This window comes from Choloepus didactylus, chromosome 13 (assembly GCF_015220235.1).
Source record: "Choloepus didactylus isolate mChoDid1 chromosome 13, mChoDid1.pri, whole genome shotgun sequence".
NCBI lineage: Eukaryota > Metazoa > Chordata > Mammalia > Pilosa > Megalonychidae > Choloepus > Choloepus didactylus.
The window spans coordinates 13,131,411-13,148,457 of record NC_051319.1 but is presented as its reverse complement, the minus strand read 5'-3'; the positions used below and the strand labels follow the sequence as shown (position 1 = coordinate 13,148,457).

Genomic DNA, 17,047 nt, shown 5'->3' with positions numbered 1-17,047 from the left:
CATTAAACCATCAGTCCCCTATGTCTGTGAGCACATCAGCAACCATAGAGGTGGGGAAGTCCAACATCCCTGCATTCTCCACCAGCTCCTTAAAATATTTTAACACACTAATTATAGAACTAACTATAAAGGATAAACTGGAGTACATTCAAATTAAGAAGTTATAGTTACAAAAATTCCATTAAGAAACTGAAAAGCAATTATTAGTTTGGGAAACAACATCTGCAACACATATAATTCATTTAAAAAACATATACAGAAATATAAAACTAAGTCTTTCATATCAATAATAGGAAGACACAAAACCTAATAGAAAAATAGGCACTTCATAAAGCAGGATATCCAAATTGCTCACAACTATAAAAGTGTTCAACCTTACTGTTTTAAGGGACTCTCCATTTCTGTGAACCTGTTATTACCATACCCATCAGAAATTAACAAACCATAGTCATTCCTGGGCATTCCCAGAGCGTTAAATTTACCCACAACAGCTTATCTGTTCTTATTGGGTTATCATTTCCCCTTCATTAATTGCTCTCTCTCGCTTGTTCCCCTACATTCTACCTTATAAACCATTTATTTTAGGAGTGTGTTGTTTAACCTCCAGGTGTTTGTGAATTTTCTAAGTCTCTGATGGTTACTGACTTTTAATTGTGGTCAGAGAATGTGCTTTGAATAATTTCAATTTTTTTTCTTTTTAATTTATTGAGGCTTGTTTTATGTCCCAGCATATGGTCTATTCTGGAGAAAGTTCTGTGATCACTAGAGAAGATTGTGTATCCTGGTGATTTACGATATAATGTTCTATATATGTCTGTTAAATTCATTTATCCAATTGTTTAGGTTTTCAATTTCCTTACTGGTCTTCTGTCTGGTTGATCTATCTACAGGAAAGAGTGATATGCTGAAGTCTCCCACAATTATTGTGGAAACATCCATTGCTTCCTTTAGTTTTCCCACTGTTTGTCTCGTGTTTTGTGGCACCATGATTGGGTGCATAAATGATTATTATTTCTTCTTGTTGAATTGCCCCTTTTATTAGTATGTAGTGGCCTTCTTTGTCTCTCATCACATCCTTGCATTTAAAGTCTATTTTATCTGAGATTAACATTGCTACTCCTGCTTTCTTTTGGCTATAACTTGCATGAAATATTTTTCCCATCCCTTCACTTTCAATTTCTTTGTGTCCCTGTGTCTAAGATGAGTCTCTTGTATGCAACATATTGATGGTCCATATTTTTTTTTATCCATTCTGCCAATCTATATCTTTTAATTGGGGAGTTTAATCCATTTACATTCAACGTTATCACTGTGAAGGCATTTCTTGAATCAGCCATACTATCCTTTGGTTTATGTTTGTCAGATATATTTTTCCCCCTCTCTCTTATTGTCCTTTAATGAACCAATATTGAATCTCTTCAGTACTGAGTCTTTCTCCATATCTCTCTCTCCTTTCTTTGTTTCTCTGTCGGCAGGGCTCCTTTAGTATCTGAAGTAGGGCAGGTCTTTTATTAGAAAACTCTCTCAGCATTTGTTTATCTGTGAAAAACTTAAGTTCTCCCTCAAATTTGAAGGAGAGCTTTACTGGTTAAAGTATTCTTAGTTGGAAATTTTTCTCTCTCAGAATTTTAAATGTCATGCCACTGCCTTCTCACCTCCATGGTGGCCGCGAGTAGCCAATACTTAGTTTTATGTTGTTTTCTTTGTATGTGGTGACTTGCTTTTCTCTTGCTGCTTTCAGAACTTGCTCCTTCTCTTCAGTATTTGACAGTGTGATCAGAATATGTCTCGGAGTGGGTTTATTTGGATTTATTCTATTTGGAGTTCGCTGGGCATTTATGATTTGTGTATTTATATTGTGTAGAAGGTTTGGGAAATTTTCCCCAACAATTTCTTTGAATACTCTTTCTAGACCTTTACCCTTCTCTTCCCCTTCTGGGACAACAATGAGTCTTATATTTGGATGTTTTATTTTATCTATCATAACCCTGAGGTCCATTTCGATTTTTTCACTTTTTTCCCCCATTCTTTCTTTTGTTCTCTCATTTTCCATTCTGTGGCCCTCAAGGTCGCTGATTCATTGTTCAGCTTCCTCTAGTCTTGTACTATGAGTATCCAGATTCTTTTTAATTTGGTCAACAGTTTCTTTTCTTTCCATAAGATCATCTATTTGTTTATTTACTCTTGCAAATTCTTCTCTATGCTCTTCTAGGGTCTTCTTCATGTCCTTTATATCCTGTGTCATGCTCTTCTTCATGTCCTTTATATCCTGTGCCATGCTCTCGTTCTTTGTCTTTAGTTCTTTGATTAGTTGCTCCAAGTACTGTGTCTCCTTTGATCTTCTGATTTGGCTGTTTAGGTTTGGGTTATCCTTATTATCTGGTTTTTTCATATGCTTTAAAATTTTCTGTTGTTTTTGGCCTCTTGGCATTTGCTTTACTTGATAGGGTTCTTTTAGGGTATGTAGGATTATTCAGAGTCTAATCTCTAATTTGTCAGATCTACAGCTTCGTGGCATACACTTTCTCTAACTAACCAGCAGATGGCGTCCGCAAGTCACCTATTCCCCTCAAGTCAGTTCTCCCCAACTTTGTCTCTGTGGTGTGCGGGGGTCTGATTCTTGTGGGGTCCAATTGGTGCACAAGTTTAGGTGTGTTGTTGGTGCTGTCCGCCTGAATGTGGGGCGTGTGTCTGAGCGGTTAGTGAAGAAGGTGCTTCAATAATCAAACCTCCCAGGTGTTCCTGGGGATTTAAGGCTGTTGCAAGTGTAAACCTTCATTTCAATCTTGCCACAGATTGTCTCTGCCGCTGACCCACAAGTCCTTGGTATTGGCATATGGTCCCTGGGATTTCCAAGTGGGTCCCTCTTCCAAGGTGTGCCCTTCTAGGGCCTCTGCTGAGGGAAGGTTGTGCTACATCACAAGTGCGCACCATCCCTCAAGGGAAGTTCTGGACTGCCAGGCCATGTAGGTGCGTTCCCAGCCTGCTGTAAGGATGGCTGTATGGGGCGTATTAATTTCCCCCTTTTTGCACAGCTCCGCCTTCCCAGTTCTGGGACAATTATCTATGGGTGCGCGAAAGGCTATTGTCCATGCCCAATATTGTGGTATGTGCCAGTGTTGCTGGAAACACTTCCTGTCACACTGGGTTTTTTGGCACGCGGGGAAGACAGCTACAAGGTGCATGGTTATTTTCCTCTTTTGGCTCACCACTGCCTTCCTTGCTCCCAGAAAATTACTAGCAGGTACGCAAAAGGCTATCATCCATGCCAGATATTGAGGCATACCCACAGCCCGTTCCTGCCGCGCTTCACTGTGCAGTTCTCGCTGCTGTATCTGCAGCCACTTTTGGGTTTTTCAAAAAAGAATTAGTCTAACTCCAACGCCAACCCATGGTTTCCTCACACCACAGTGTGGCTGCCAGATATTCAGCAGGCTTACTCACTCGTTTCAGAATGTAGACTCCCAGTTTCACCAAGTGCAGGGTCCCTGTGGATTTAGCAGACCTTGTCCAGCTGATGCATCACTGGAAATGGTGTTCTGGTTCACTTATCGGCTTTTATCTAGTATTTTTCACACGCGTGTTTTTTTGCCCTGTCTCTCCTAGCTGCCATCTTAGGCTCTCCAGCATCTGTACTTGAATCAGAAGACTCAGCCTAGTTCAACAGCTTTTGCCTTTGCTAAACCTCTGTATTCTAAGTTGTACTTGCCTATAGGGCCCCAAAGTACTCACCTGTTACTCCCCAACCTTGCTGATTTTTCCAAACTCTTGACTGTTTTCCCCACTGGTTCCATGGGACTCATTCCTTCCTTCCTATCCTGGTTCCTGCCCTTTAACTCTCATCAACCTGGCCCCACAGGATGTGCTCAGCCCTTGCTACTGCAGCCCCTGCCTGGCTGGTGGTCACCAGGGTGGGATTTCAGTAAAGAATGCATGCATCACTGCTGAAAAGCTAGCAGCTTGCACTATATTACTTTCTGGTTTGAGATGTTAACAAGGTCAAAATGGAGAATTACCTGATATTCCTTAGAAATTAGTGTAACTACTGAGGAAAGCAATGAAAGTTAGGAGAATTTGCTCATAGGCTATAATTAACGTATTGAGAAAAGGGGGAGAAACTAAACTGTGATGCAATGTGCAATGGCAGAAGGTAAATTTGAGTTATTAAATCAATACAAGACTCACCTGAGCTTACTAAACTTTATGCTCCATTTTAAATGAAAAAATAACTGAGAAAAGGGCTAGCAAGATATCCAAGAGCTATGAACTGAATAAATGAATATGTGCCTGTATCAGGCCACACCCAGGTTCTGTTTTTAATTTCCTCCCTTGCCTTGCAGTTTCCCGTCCCCCACAAGGGAAGAGACAGGGGAGGGATTATGATGACAAAGCAAAACATCAAGACCTGGAAACCCAGGAGAATCCTGAGGGGATGCTGAATCTCCAGCACCCTCCCTGCTTAAAGACTTTCCAGCCTCTGCCAATCAACCTTGGGTTTGAGTTCATGAGGGGAGATGATAGGCTTCTGTTCCGGTTTGCTAACGCTGGCATTTGCAAAATAACAGAAAATGGACTGGCTTTTATAAAAGGAGTTTATCTGGTTACAAAGTTCTAGTTTTAAGGTCATAAAGTGTCCAAGTATGGCATCAACAGGGTACCTTCACTGAAGGATGGCCAATGGCATCTGAAAACCTCTGTTAGCTGGGAAGGCATGTGACTGCATCTGCTTGCTCCCAGGTTGAGTTTCAAAATGGCATTCTCCAAAATGTCAGTGTCAGCTTCCGATGGCTGTCTTCAAAATGTGTCTCTCAGATGCAGCTAGCAGTGAGCTCCTTCTGTCTGAGTTTTTATGGGCTCCAGTGAACAAATCAAGGCCCACGCTGAATGCGCAGGGCCACACCTCCATGGAAACATTCAATCAGAGGTCACCCCTAACCAAAGGCATCACTCACAGTTGGGTGGGTCATATCTCCATGGAAACAACCTAAAACCAATATCCCACGAGATTGGACTAAAAGATCATGGCTTTTCCTGGGGGAAGAAATATATCCAAACTGGCACAGCTTCCCATACAAAAGTAGAACAAAGATGAAATCAGGGGTATGACTAGTACCCCAATTACATGCAGTGTGGTACTATTCACTCGGCTAGAGAAGACCCAACCTAATTCATCTGGCCAACAGTGTCCATTTAATTCATGTAAAGCAGTGTTTCTCACAACAGCATCAGTATCTCCTGAAGCTTATTAGAAATTCAAATTCTTAGGCTCCACCCAAGACCTACTAAATCAGAAACTCTGGGAGTGGGGCCCAGCAATCTGTGTTTTAACAAGCCCTCCAGATCATTCTGATGCACACTATAGTTTGAGAACTGTTTTTGAGAACCAATAAAAGTGACTTTCTCCAAAACAGTTCCCTCAAATAGAATTTGGTTAATCATTTACCATATGGTCAGAAAAATATGTATTTATTTTCTCTTCATATAGTCAACTCTGGATTATCCTCACTGATTCTGGAAAGCCATGGCACAGAAAACGTAGAAATCATTTATAATTGGTTTAGGTGCACATCAAATGGCAGCATTTCAAGAGATTTACCCTCTTAATTAGACTTTGCTTACCAAACATTGTGGATATTCCCTGAATCCCTAGCACCTATAGCAATGTCTGGCAAAAATACTGGTTGAATGGATTAATGAGCATAATGAATGGAGGAGAAAGGGGGAGTTGCTGATGCCACCTATCAGCTCAAAAATCATTTGGGATTAACATCTCCTGTGCCTGATGCACAAATAGTTAACCTACACAGCAGTACCCATGAGTTGATGGTAAAGGCAATGAAGAGTCTGCCCTACAACAGCTGTCTAGTTCCCAATGCCTCCCAAACAGCGACAGCTGCTATGAGAAAAGAACATTTGTAAGAATCCGATTCTTCCCAGACCATTGAGGTACAACGATCTCCTCTGAGGATTCCTGAAGAAAAATTACAAAACTGGCACACTATCAAGAGTGAGCATTCTGCAGTATTCTCCTGTTGGAGTATTATTTTTAAAAAGGCAAGTGAGAGGGAGACAAATTGCTAGGAAGTTGCATTTTTACAGCAATTGGGAGACAAATCTAAAATTCTTACCAGAAATGGAAACCCATGTGATATCATTGTACAGCATATGAATTATTAATGTTTATCTTTTTTTTTTGAAAATTAGGTATTCAGGAAGGTTCCTGTTGACATCATATTTGACATCATAATGCTTCATCATTCTAAAACCTTAATGAGATGAATTATTGCTAGAAAAATAGAGATCAAGCACACATTTCTGCACTCTGGGGAACACAAGAGACCAAGTAGATAATGAGGATATGGTTTATAATTGATGTACAAAGGGAAAAAAAACACTGTAACAAGCCACCACCACTTTAAACAGGACCAAATGGCAAAGACTCTACTTTTGCATCCGAGCATTCTCAGAATTTGGGGGTAGAGAAGAGAGGGCATGGCTCTCTCAAACTCTTAAAGCAGAAGATTTCTTATCTAAAAAAAAATTAAAGTGGAGTTATTAAATTACCCAATCCACAAAATGGTGCCGAGCATGTTTAATTTACGACTAAAGAAGATAATATAACACTAAGTCCCAAGTCCTAAAAGGATATTATCGAATATATTAGCACAGAATTGCCATAAATAATTACGATTTGTCTAAATAATAACTCTGGTCTCAAATTTAATTTCAAATTTATAGTTTCTAAGATCTACACAATACAAATTAGCAGTGAACCACTGAACCAGCAGTTTCATTTCCAACATACCTAATAATGGGTTGGAATGAATTAAATTCTTTATTTGGGAATCTTGTTGATAAAGCAAAGCAAGTTAAATTTCTACCCAGGTCAAACCTTTTAACACTTATGCCAAGTAGCAATGAGATTTACGAGTTCACACTAGCTGCTAATAATTGGGACTCATTTTCCCTCCAATTTTAACTCTTGGTCTCTAAGTAGCCTCTTGAGGAAAGGATTAAAACACAGAAGAAAATAGGTTCATTCATTATTCCTTTCTTTGAACAGAGTACTCAGAGTTGCTAGGTACTAAATTAGGGTTCTTGCTACTCTGAAAGGCAAAAATACATAATCTCTCTTCACCAACCAAAAAAAAAAAAAAAGAAATCACAGAGTTCATGAACTTTCGCCATTCTGAACTATTGCTTCATGTCTTCAATTTTCCTTTTCAACAAGAAGACAAAAGGATATTCTTCACTGATAACATCCAAATTTAATTATTTCACTAATACAACATTTTTATCCCCTGGAATTTCTCCTAATGCTAATTTTATATGAACCAATGTGAAAAAATAAACTTGACCAAGTAAAAATACAGTGTTCAGCACAAGCCTCTGCAACAAATAATATGTAATCAGTGTCATGAATCTAGGTCTCTATTCTTTAATTATTCTATCCTAACATCAAGCCTTAAAATCTAATAGTGAGAAGAGAAAACTTATGCCTGGCACATAGTAGGTGTTCAGTCAGTGATATGATTTATTAAAATGGTGACTATGATTATTACTAAAAAACACTACAACTGCAAATAAACATCAGTTAAGCTTCATGTTGCAAAATCAGATGCTGTTAAAAAATATGTTCATTAAAAGAAGCTTTTGGTTTTTCTCAATTGAAGTTGGCACCTGCCATCCTCTTCCTCACCCCCTTCACTAAGAAGTGACTTCACTCAATGAAGAGCAAAAGCCTCCTTACACACACTAGACCAATTGTTGAGCAACCGAATATTCAATTGTGTCTTTGCCAAAGAATCAATTGAATGGCTCCTGGTTATCTACTGGCCATGTTAAAGCTGTGACTCTACTAACATTAAAGAGACATGGAAATGTATTTTTTCCTCTGCACAACTGGATGTGCCAGTGTCATTCTTTTCGCTATGTGGAATAAGGCACAGTGTCAAGATTTACACATGGTACATACATACAATGGAATATTATTCAGCTGTAAGAAGGAATGAAGTTCTGATACATGCAACAACATGGATGAACCTTGAAGATATCATGTTGAGCAAAATAAGCCCAAAATAAAGGACAAATTTTGTATGAACTGATACAAGTTAATTAGAATAAGCATATTCATAGACTCAGAGACCAGAATATAGGTTACCAGGGCTGGGGTGGGGGTAAGGAATGGGGAGTTAATGCTTAAATTGTGAAGTTTCTATTTGGGGTGATGGAAAAGTTTTGGTAATGATAGTTGGTAACGGTAGTACAACACTGTGAACAAAATTCACAGGACTGAATTAAGTATTTGAATGTGGTTAAAAGGAGGAAATTTTAGGTTGTATATGTTACTAAAATAAGATTTTAAAAAGCTTAGGACAACACAGAGAACCCTAATTTAAACCATGAACTGTGGTTAATAGTACAACCATAATAATCTTCTTTCATTAATTGTAACAAATGTACCACACTAATGCAATGTGTTAGTAATAGGGAGGGTATATGGAAATTCTGTATTTTATGATTTTTCTGTAACCTACAACTTCTTTAATTAAAAAAAAAAAACCCTCTTGGATTTAATAGTTAATACTTTGAAACCATACAGTAGGGCAGTGTTAATGACAAACATAATCATTTTCCTTCTGTCATTAAGAAGTGACTGCTTCAACCATTAAAAAATATTTTCCATATCCTGCAAACTCCACTCCCAGATGTATGGTCATATGTATGTGCAGAATCTTCATCTTCAGACACCTGCCCTGCCCTGGAGACCACTCCATCTCACCCTGGCTCAGATGACCCTTCAAACTCACAGACCAGTTCTCTCAGTTAAGTCCAGAATCCAGTCGACCAAGAGACAAGCTCACGTGACAAACAAGAGGTTCCACTCTGGTCCTCTTCCTCCATTCCCTTTCTACATCTCTCCCCTCAGAACATATGCAAACACCTTCATTCATTCAGTAATCCCCACACTCAGTGCCTGTAGCTGAGACAGCATCCAGCCTGGTTTCCCCAGGTAAAAATCGGAATGCAGGGCACTACCATATCCTAGCACAGGGTGTGCACCAGTGATCTTAGAGGCATGCAAACCACCCGGGGGCTCAGATTTCATTCTGTCAGACTCACCATCGAATGCTGTCAATGACGCCCACTCCCCTCCGGCATAAACCCATCCACAGCCTTCCTCCTCTGGATAAACAGACCAGTCCACCTGCTTCCTACTGCGCTCCTTTCTCCACCCAGTCCCCCACCCAGTCCCCCAAAACCAGGTTAGGTCCCTCCCAAATCCCACCAGGGGTCTTTTTCTGCTCTCATTTCCTGAGTCCTTGCCACCCCTACAAACGAAAAGTAAACTCCTCCTTAGTGACAACCTTCCAAACCAACCGCGTCACGGCCACTCAACTCTGCCAGAGCCCCCTACCCGTGCGAGCCCCGCCCACACGGGGCGGGCAGCCCCCCACCAGCCAGTGCTGATGCTTGGCATTTACCTTGATGCTGGTGTAGCTGGTCTGGGTCTCGGCCTCGGCGCTGCTGCAGCAGTGGCGCCTCCGGCCCCTGCAGGTGGTCGCTGCAGGAGCAGCGGAGCTCCCACTGCTGCCGCTTCCAAGCTCCGCGCGGGCTCTGCGGGTGCGGGGTCCGCACGCGCGACTCGGGGGAATGGCGTCGGCGGCGTCCGTCTGGACCAAGAGGCCGTGCAGGGGGGCCGCGGGGCCTTGCGACACGCTGGTGGTCTGGCGGGGCGAGTTAGACTCGTCCGAGTCGCGACAGTAGATCACGCCGCTCTGCGAGACATGGATGCTAGGGGCGCAGCCCATCCCTCGGCCGGGCTCCCCCGCGCGCCCGCCCGCCGGCCCGCGCCCGGGGCAGCCGGGACCCAGCGCACCCGCTGCCACCTGCAGTGAGGGGGCGGGCGCCTTGGCGGCGGCGACGCCCGAACTGCGCGCCCCCCCGGCCTGCCTGGCCGCCGCTCCGTCGGGCTCGCCGCGGCGCCCCCCGCCGAGCCTCCGGAGACCGCGCGCGTCACCCCAACTTTCTCTCCTGGGCCATCTTCCTCCGGGAGCCGGGGAGCGCGCACACACAGCGCTCAGCGCGCACCGGCGACCGCCACCCTCCCCGCAGCGGCGCCCCAAACACGCTCCCCGCGCTCCGCCTTCCCCTCCTCCCTCTGCTCCGTCCGCGCCGCCGCCCAGCTCGACCTCGCCGGGCTTCAGCGCCCGCAGCCCCCGGGCGAGAGCGCCCCGCCTGGCTGCTTGCCTGCACCTTCTTTCCCCACTTTCAGTCCGCGCCCATCTCCCTACTTCCCACCCTCCTTACTCCTCAGGTGCCCCTTGCTCCGCAGCCGCTCCGCTCCGGCCCCACCATCCCCCTCAGACCCTCCCGGCTCTCCTCGAGCTCTCCTCTCCTGAGTATAATGGTCCTTGGCTCTGCTTGCCCCACGGACGCGGGGCCCCTGTGCGCGGCCGCTGGCCCCACGCCTCGGAGTCCCCCTCCTCCCCCGCTGTCCAAAGGCCTCGTCTCTTGGGCATCCCGAACCCGTGTTGCCCTCCAGTGCTCCAAGCCCTCTCCCCCTCCCGGCACACACCCCAGGCCAAGCCCTGAAGGGCTGTGTAGCTGGGTGTTCATCCGTAGCACCGCAATAAGCCTCTAGCATTTTACAAACACATTTTCACACATCCTGGCGCAAAACACCAGGACGCCCCTCCCGAAACTCCACAGCCCAGTCACACCCATCTGATTTGCTCACCTCGCAGCAGACTCTGGGAGTTGAGAGACCTCATGCTTCCGTAGTGCAGTCCTCCCCCACACCCCTACCTCATATACACACATACTGACGGCTGAGTTGGAATGGCGACCCTGTCTTCAGAAGAAGCCCCCTCCACGTCTACTCATCACTTGGAGGGACGTCAGGCTCATGCCAAGGGATGGAGGCCCTGCAGAGGAAGGCACACACCCAATTTCCCTAAGACCCAACGGAAGAACGGAAAGAAGCAGTCCATGTGTTTCTTGGCTTTCTCCCCCAGAGTTTTCACCTCTTTCTTGGGTGTTACTAAACTTTCACCGTGGCTCCTATCCCAAGCAGCCTCCCCTTGTGAACTGCTCTTCCTTACACTTTGGGCTGCCTTCTCTCACTTCCCTTAGTGAGGCATAAATTGATTAAGCCCCACTCAAAGAGGATAAGAATACCTTTAGGAGCAGGGCTGTTGTTCATTCTGGCCCTCGGGTGAAATCTGAGCTACAGCTGGGAGGCGCCACTGCCCATTCCTCCATTGGTTTCTTCAGTATTTGCTGCCTGCTGCCACAGTGGTACAGGGGAAATAACAAAGGAGATGGTCTAAGAAAGCACTCTATCTAGAATTGTTTCTAAGGGTGAGGACAAGAACACACAGTCACAAAGCAAAGCACAAAGAAATAAAGATCCAATTCAAAATAATGGTTTTTTTTTTTTCCTCCTTTCTCTCCCCATACCACCTACTGCTAGAGTGATTGGAAGAACATTTCAAGGGAGGGCTTCTAACCTTCACCCCAAATCCAAAATTCAGGTATAGAGAGGGGAACAACTAGTCCAAACTTATTCTCCTACCTTTGCTGCTGCTTGGTTTACACAGCATTCCCACTTCTTGGTCTGTCTGTCTGTCTCCCTCTCTCTCTCCCGAATGGTATGAAAAAGTCCATTTCCAGTTATGCCAGAAGAAGTCTATACTGTATTTTCTAATGGACAGGAAAATTGCTCCTAAGTTTCTAGCACAGAGTGGTTTCCCCAAGAAGCAGATTCTGAGACGGTGTTTTGCAAGCAGGTTTGTTGGGAAGTGCCCTTGGAATCAACACCTGTGGAAAGAAAGGAAAGAAGGAAGGATGGGAGGAGCGTTTGGGCAGAGGTAGAAGCGGAGCTGGGATATAGTCTTAACATAGGCCTCAGGCAGCCCGACAGGGGGACTTCTGAAGCGGAAATGCTCTGAGTTGTCCTGAGTTGGGGGTAGGAGGACAGGCCTTTATACCCCGACATGGCTCATTCATTACACACAGATGCTCAGGGAACTTACGCAAAGTGGCTCTCTTCAGCAGAGGCCATTCCTCTGTCAGACCAACAGCTGAGCTGAGGGCTTTCAGCTGGCAGCACTCCCCAGCAGCTGGGAATTAAATCCTTCTTTCCAGAAGGGGGATCTGGCATTACAGCTTCTACCTCAATTCCCTGCCAAGCTACCTGGGCCCATGCTTCCTTGCCCCAATCTGTGCTTATAAGAACACCACATTAAATGGTGGAAACTGAGATATGGTGACAATCATTCGTTAGAAACGGGCCTAAGCCTGATGTTTGCCTTCTGCTCTACTTCCAAGGGGCCATTCAGGATCTGGGAAAACAACATCAGAGTTTAAATTGCAAAAACACCAGTCCCTACAAGCATCCCTGCTGAAATGATGAAGTAAGGAGTTAATCATTCCTGAAGTTTATCCAGGGTTCCCTAATATACACACATTTCAGTCATTATCCTGCAATGGCAGCTGTAACATTTTGAAATTTAGAGAATTAAGAGCTAATTCTCATGCTACCTGTCTACTCTTTCTGATGAAAACCTTCCAGAGAAGGAAAAAAAGAGGGCCAGTCACTTTATGAGGTTTTTGAAGGCCAGAAGACAGAAATTTACAAGTAATCTTCTGGTGGAGAATATTAAGGGCTGAATCACGAAGGTAAAAATCACCCAGAAATAAATTTAGGTTGAACTCTCTACATTTAAAAAAAAAAAAATGATTAAGCCTTGAGAAAGTAGATAACTTCAAGGTTGTTATTGAAGAGGACTGAGCTGTTTTAGTACATTAATTGAATACTTCATCTGGGACCAGTGCCTTTCACTGAATGGATTTCTCTGTGGGAATTGCAGGTAGGAGGGGAAAATGAACAAGGTATAAATTTTTCCTACCATTTCCAAAGTAGTCAATAATTTCAATATCTTCCTCAGACACAGCTTCCACTACCAATTCTGGCTGGTGAAAGGAAAAAGTAATGTATCCCTATAATCTCCACCAAGTGTCCTCAGTGGGAACGTGTCACCTGGTCACAGATCTGGCCACTGAAACAGATGCAGAAGTATCGACATGGATGAGAAATGAATGGTTCAACTGAAATCACTCTCCAGCCTAGTTTTGAGACTTGAGTTTTTCTTGTGTATGTGATTTCTGGATCGATTCCTATGTCACTATCTCAGTGCATCCCAGGATGACAGCAAAGTCTACAAGCTCAGACAATGCAGATAAAATTTAGCCCAAGTTACAGAATAAGCCCACAAAACCAATGTTCTAAAAAAGAGAGAGAGAAAAAAAATTTAGCTACAGCCAATGTCCAAGAAAAAAATCAAAAGAAAGAAAACTAAATCAAAAATTTATTCAAAAACTAAACCTCACATATGTCCAGGGTCAGCTGAAAGGCTTATATATTTTTACTGATGTCAAATAAGACTCACTTCAGAACTATGACCTAGATGCACTGCAAGACCCTGAATAATTAAGGTCCTTTCCAGTTCCAAAATGGTATGACTCTTCTGGAATACTTCCAAAGAAGCAGAAAATGTGATTAATACATTTTGAATGAGTCTCAACCATAAAGGTTAAAAAAATAGCAGCTTTCTGATTGATCTTTAGATAACCAAACATTTAATCAACCAATCAACCTTACAGAGCTTCTGGATTCAAACTGCATTCCTAATGGTGAAGCTTATTGGAAATCTAACCACCTGATAAGTGAAACGATACGGTTTATTAGGCAGCCCTGTGCAGGAAAAGTTCCTTGAGCCTACAGTTTAAACGGTGAATCTGAAACCTAGTTCTGCCTCTTATAACCATAACCTCGAGCAAATCACTTAACCTCTGGGAATCAATTTCCTAGATAATCTCCAAAGTCTCTAAAATGATCACCATTCTGGGATGCTATAAAATTTTTACTTATATTAAACTATTTTTAACAGAGAATGTGGAATTTTTGAACTGAAAGAGTGGTCCCAAATATAGCTGCACATAAGAATCATCTGAGAAATTTGTCAGAAATACAGCAGCTCCCTAGTTCCATCCCAGAGACTTGGATTCAGAGTTTAAGGATAGAACCAGCATCTGCCTTTTCAGAGATGGTGAGTCCAGCGTGGCCTGTCCAAAGCCTCCTTTGTGAAACTAGAGTAAAACCCAAAGTCCTTACATGAGCCTACAAGACACTCTGTGACCTGACCCCCACCCAAATTTTCTGAATTCTCTCTTCCCTCTCTTCCTGACTCTATCTTCTCCAGCCACACTGCCATCCTTGCTGTTTTCCCAGCACACCAAACATTACTAGCCAGGAGCTGTTCTTCTGCCAGTTACACTGTTTACCAGATGATAGCATGGCTAACTTCTTCACTTCCTTAAAGTCTCTGCTCAAATGTCATCTATTCAAAGTCACCTGTCCCTGTCCTCTGTTTAAAATTGCAACCCACATCACATCACCCTTCCTCCACACTCCTGATTCCCCTTAGCCTGGTCTGTTTTTCCTTCTCCATGGCATTTATCACTTTCCAATTTATTATATAATTAGCTCATTTTTTTTTTTTTTTACTATATTTATTGTTTATCTTCCATCACTAAAATACAGGCTTTAAAATGGCAAGAATTTTTTCATTTCTTATTCACACATGTATCCCAAACTCCTAGAACAGTACCTGGCATTTAGTGGGTGCTCAAAAATTTGTTGAATGAATGAATGAATGAGCACTTTTCTCCCATTTCTTCATGTTTTACCTTTCTCTTAATCACTATAATCCAAAATTGAAGATGTTGTTATTTGGTGTTGTTTTCATCGAGTCAAGTTTTAAGTTCTCTGTTTTCAGTATTTAAAATCAGTGAGTGCTTTTGACCTGATAATTCTTCTTGTAGGAATACATGTCAGAGAAAGCCTAAAGAAAACAACAGTAATGTATGCAAAGATGTTAGTTGCAATGCTAATTATGATAATGGAACTGAAGATAATCTGAACATCAAACACTTAGCAAATAGCTAAACAAACTATACTAACATGTTAGAACATCACCATTTAAATGTATATAGATGAAATAGTGTTAGGTGAGAGAGAGAGAGAGAGAGAGGAGTATATATAGATTGATTATAGCTATGGAAATATATGTATATATGTTGAGGTTAATAAGTGAATGTAAAGTCATATAGGTAAGAAATGGAAGATCAACAAATTCAGTTAATACAAAATTAATGTACATGAACAAGCATGTTTCCTAATTCCTCAAAAATATTTTAGCAAAATATGTTTTCTTTTATTAAGTTTCACTGATATATTTTCCTTTAGCTAGAAAGTGAAAGAAAAAATTAAAGAAGGGAGAGAATAGAGATAGATGGAGACAGAGGAATAAATGCATACACATTTACAAGGAAATACTTACAGAACCAGACACTTAAAGGCACAGAGAAGCAAAAGGAAAGTGAGAGACAAAGAAAGATGTAGGGAGTCACTTTCATGGTGAATATTCCTTCCAAATGGGTTTACAGATACAGCTCTTTAAAAGAGTAAAATTAAGTTATATTTTTAACTATAGATACATCCTTTCTTGGACCTTTTCTTGTGGGCCAAATGAAATTAATTACAAAGAGGCTTTGGTCCATTGGACAGTTTTCCCATCTCAGTTGTAGAAAATGCAGAGAGAGAAGATGTAGGAAGAAATTCAGCCAATATCTGACTTCCTCAGGTCAACAGCATCAAACATGGAATCGACTGAGGGCTGGCCCGGGAGTCCGTGTACTACAAAGTGATCTTTTTCTACCAACAAGAATACCACAGGGAGAGACTGGATCAGCCCTCAAGAGAAACTTGAGAGAATTCTTGCCACTTGCCTTCAGAATTCTCCTGGACCCAAATAGCAATGCTATGACAGATGGAACATTCATTTTCAAAAATCTTGTAAGTACATTTCACAAAAGTATCAGGCAAAAAAGGACGTAAAATGAAACACACGGCATGGTTGTACTCAAAAAGAGCTTATAGTGCAGCCAGGGAGATGGGACCTACAAACAGGGAAATGACAGAGAATAATATACAAGTGTCAATGTACAAGAAGCAAAATGAGTGGTGTGGTCAATTCTTGCTTTGGCTGCTATGGCAACAAGGGAAGTCTTGTTGAAGGGGATATGTGAGCTGGTCCTCGACTTGGAGGACATGTCAAGTAAGGGGAACAGCATGAGCAAAGGCACAGAAGCAGAACAAACCTTGGTACATTCAGAAGACAGTTAACAGATCCTGTAACTCGGGAGTGTCTCCTAGGGCAGGGATGACAAAGTTGGAAGGGAAAGAAAGACAGAAGATGGAAGACCCTGATCATTAGAATCTTCTTCTCCCCAACGGAGAAGTCACTATAGGTTCTACCACCCTTAAGGTAATTTCCCATGTGATAAATCTAGATTTAGAAAACAAATCTGTTATATCATAAAAGAAATTTTTGTTTGCCAAATGACTAAACGTTGACATTCTTTAAATAGTAGATGGCATGGTTTAATAAATACTTTCATATAGTATTTTGGAATTGTCTATGTCAGTTTGTCTATGTCAAATTAATTCACACCAATTTTTCTTAAAATATACAATATAGAAAGCCAGGAACATTTGTCTTGCTTTTCAATTAGTGTGCCATTTCCTAAATGCCTCATGGATAATAAAAAAAAGTTCAGGTTTCTAAGCAGGCCCTCTCCAACCTGCATGCACACTTTGTTATGCATACCTTCCATTTCAGAGGATTTCATTACACTATGTGATGCTAAATTCACCCATCTATTCATTCACTAAGCAAATATTTACTGAGTGGCTGCCATGTAGCAGACTCTAAGCAGGCATAGGGGAACAAGACAGCAATGGTCTCTTGTATGGAATTTAGAATATTATAGCAGAGAAGTGTTACAAACAAACAAACAAACAAAAATCTCAATCTCGTAGTGATGTTTCTATGGCGATTTAAAATAGGTTGACATGATAAGAAAGACTGTGGGAGGGTTATGGAAGTTTTCTCAGAGGAGGTGACATTTAAATAAGATT

The 17,047-nt window shown here is 42.3% G+C and overlaps 1 protein-coding gene across 4 annotated transcripts in view; it reads right to left on the bottom strand.

Annotated features, from left to right (window-relative positions):
• Positions 1-17,047, bottom strand: part of PDE8B (phosphodiesterase 8B) — a 348,197-nt gene that overhangs the window by 301,695 nt on the left and 29,455 nt on the right. For 2 of the 4 annotated variants that reach the window (XM_037801654.1, XM_037801655.1), the window contains exon 1: positions 9,486-9,812. The exons of 1 other annotated variant lie outside the window; for it this stretch is intronic. In XM_037801654.1, the coding sequence (XP_037657582.1) occupies positions 9,486-9,812 (327 nt within the window). Of the gene's footprint in view, positions 1-9,485; positions 9,845-17,047 lie in introns of those variants that run through there. One more of the 4 variants, XM_037801653.1, reaches the window with a different exon arrangement.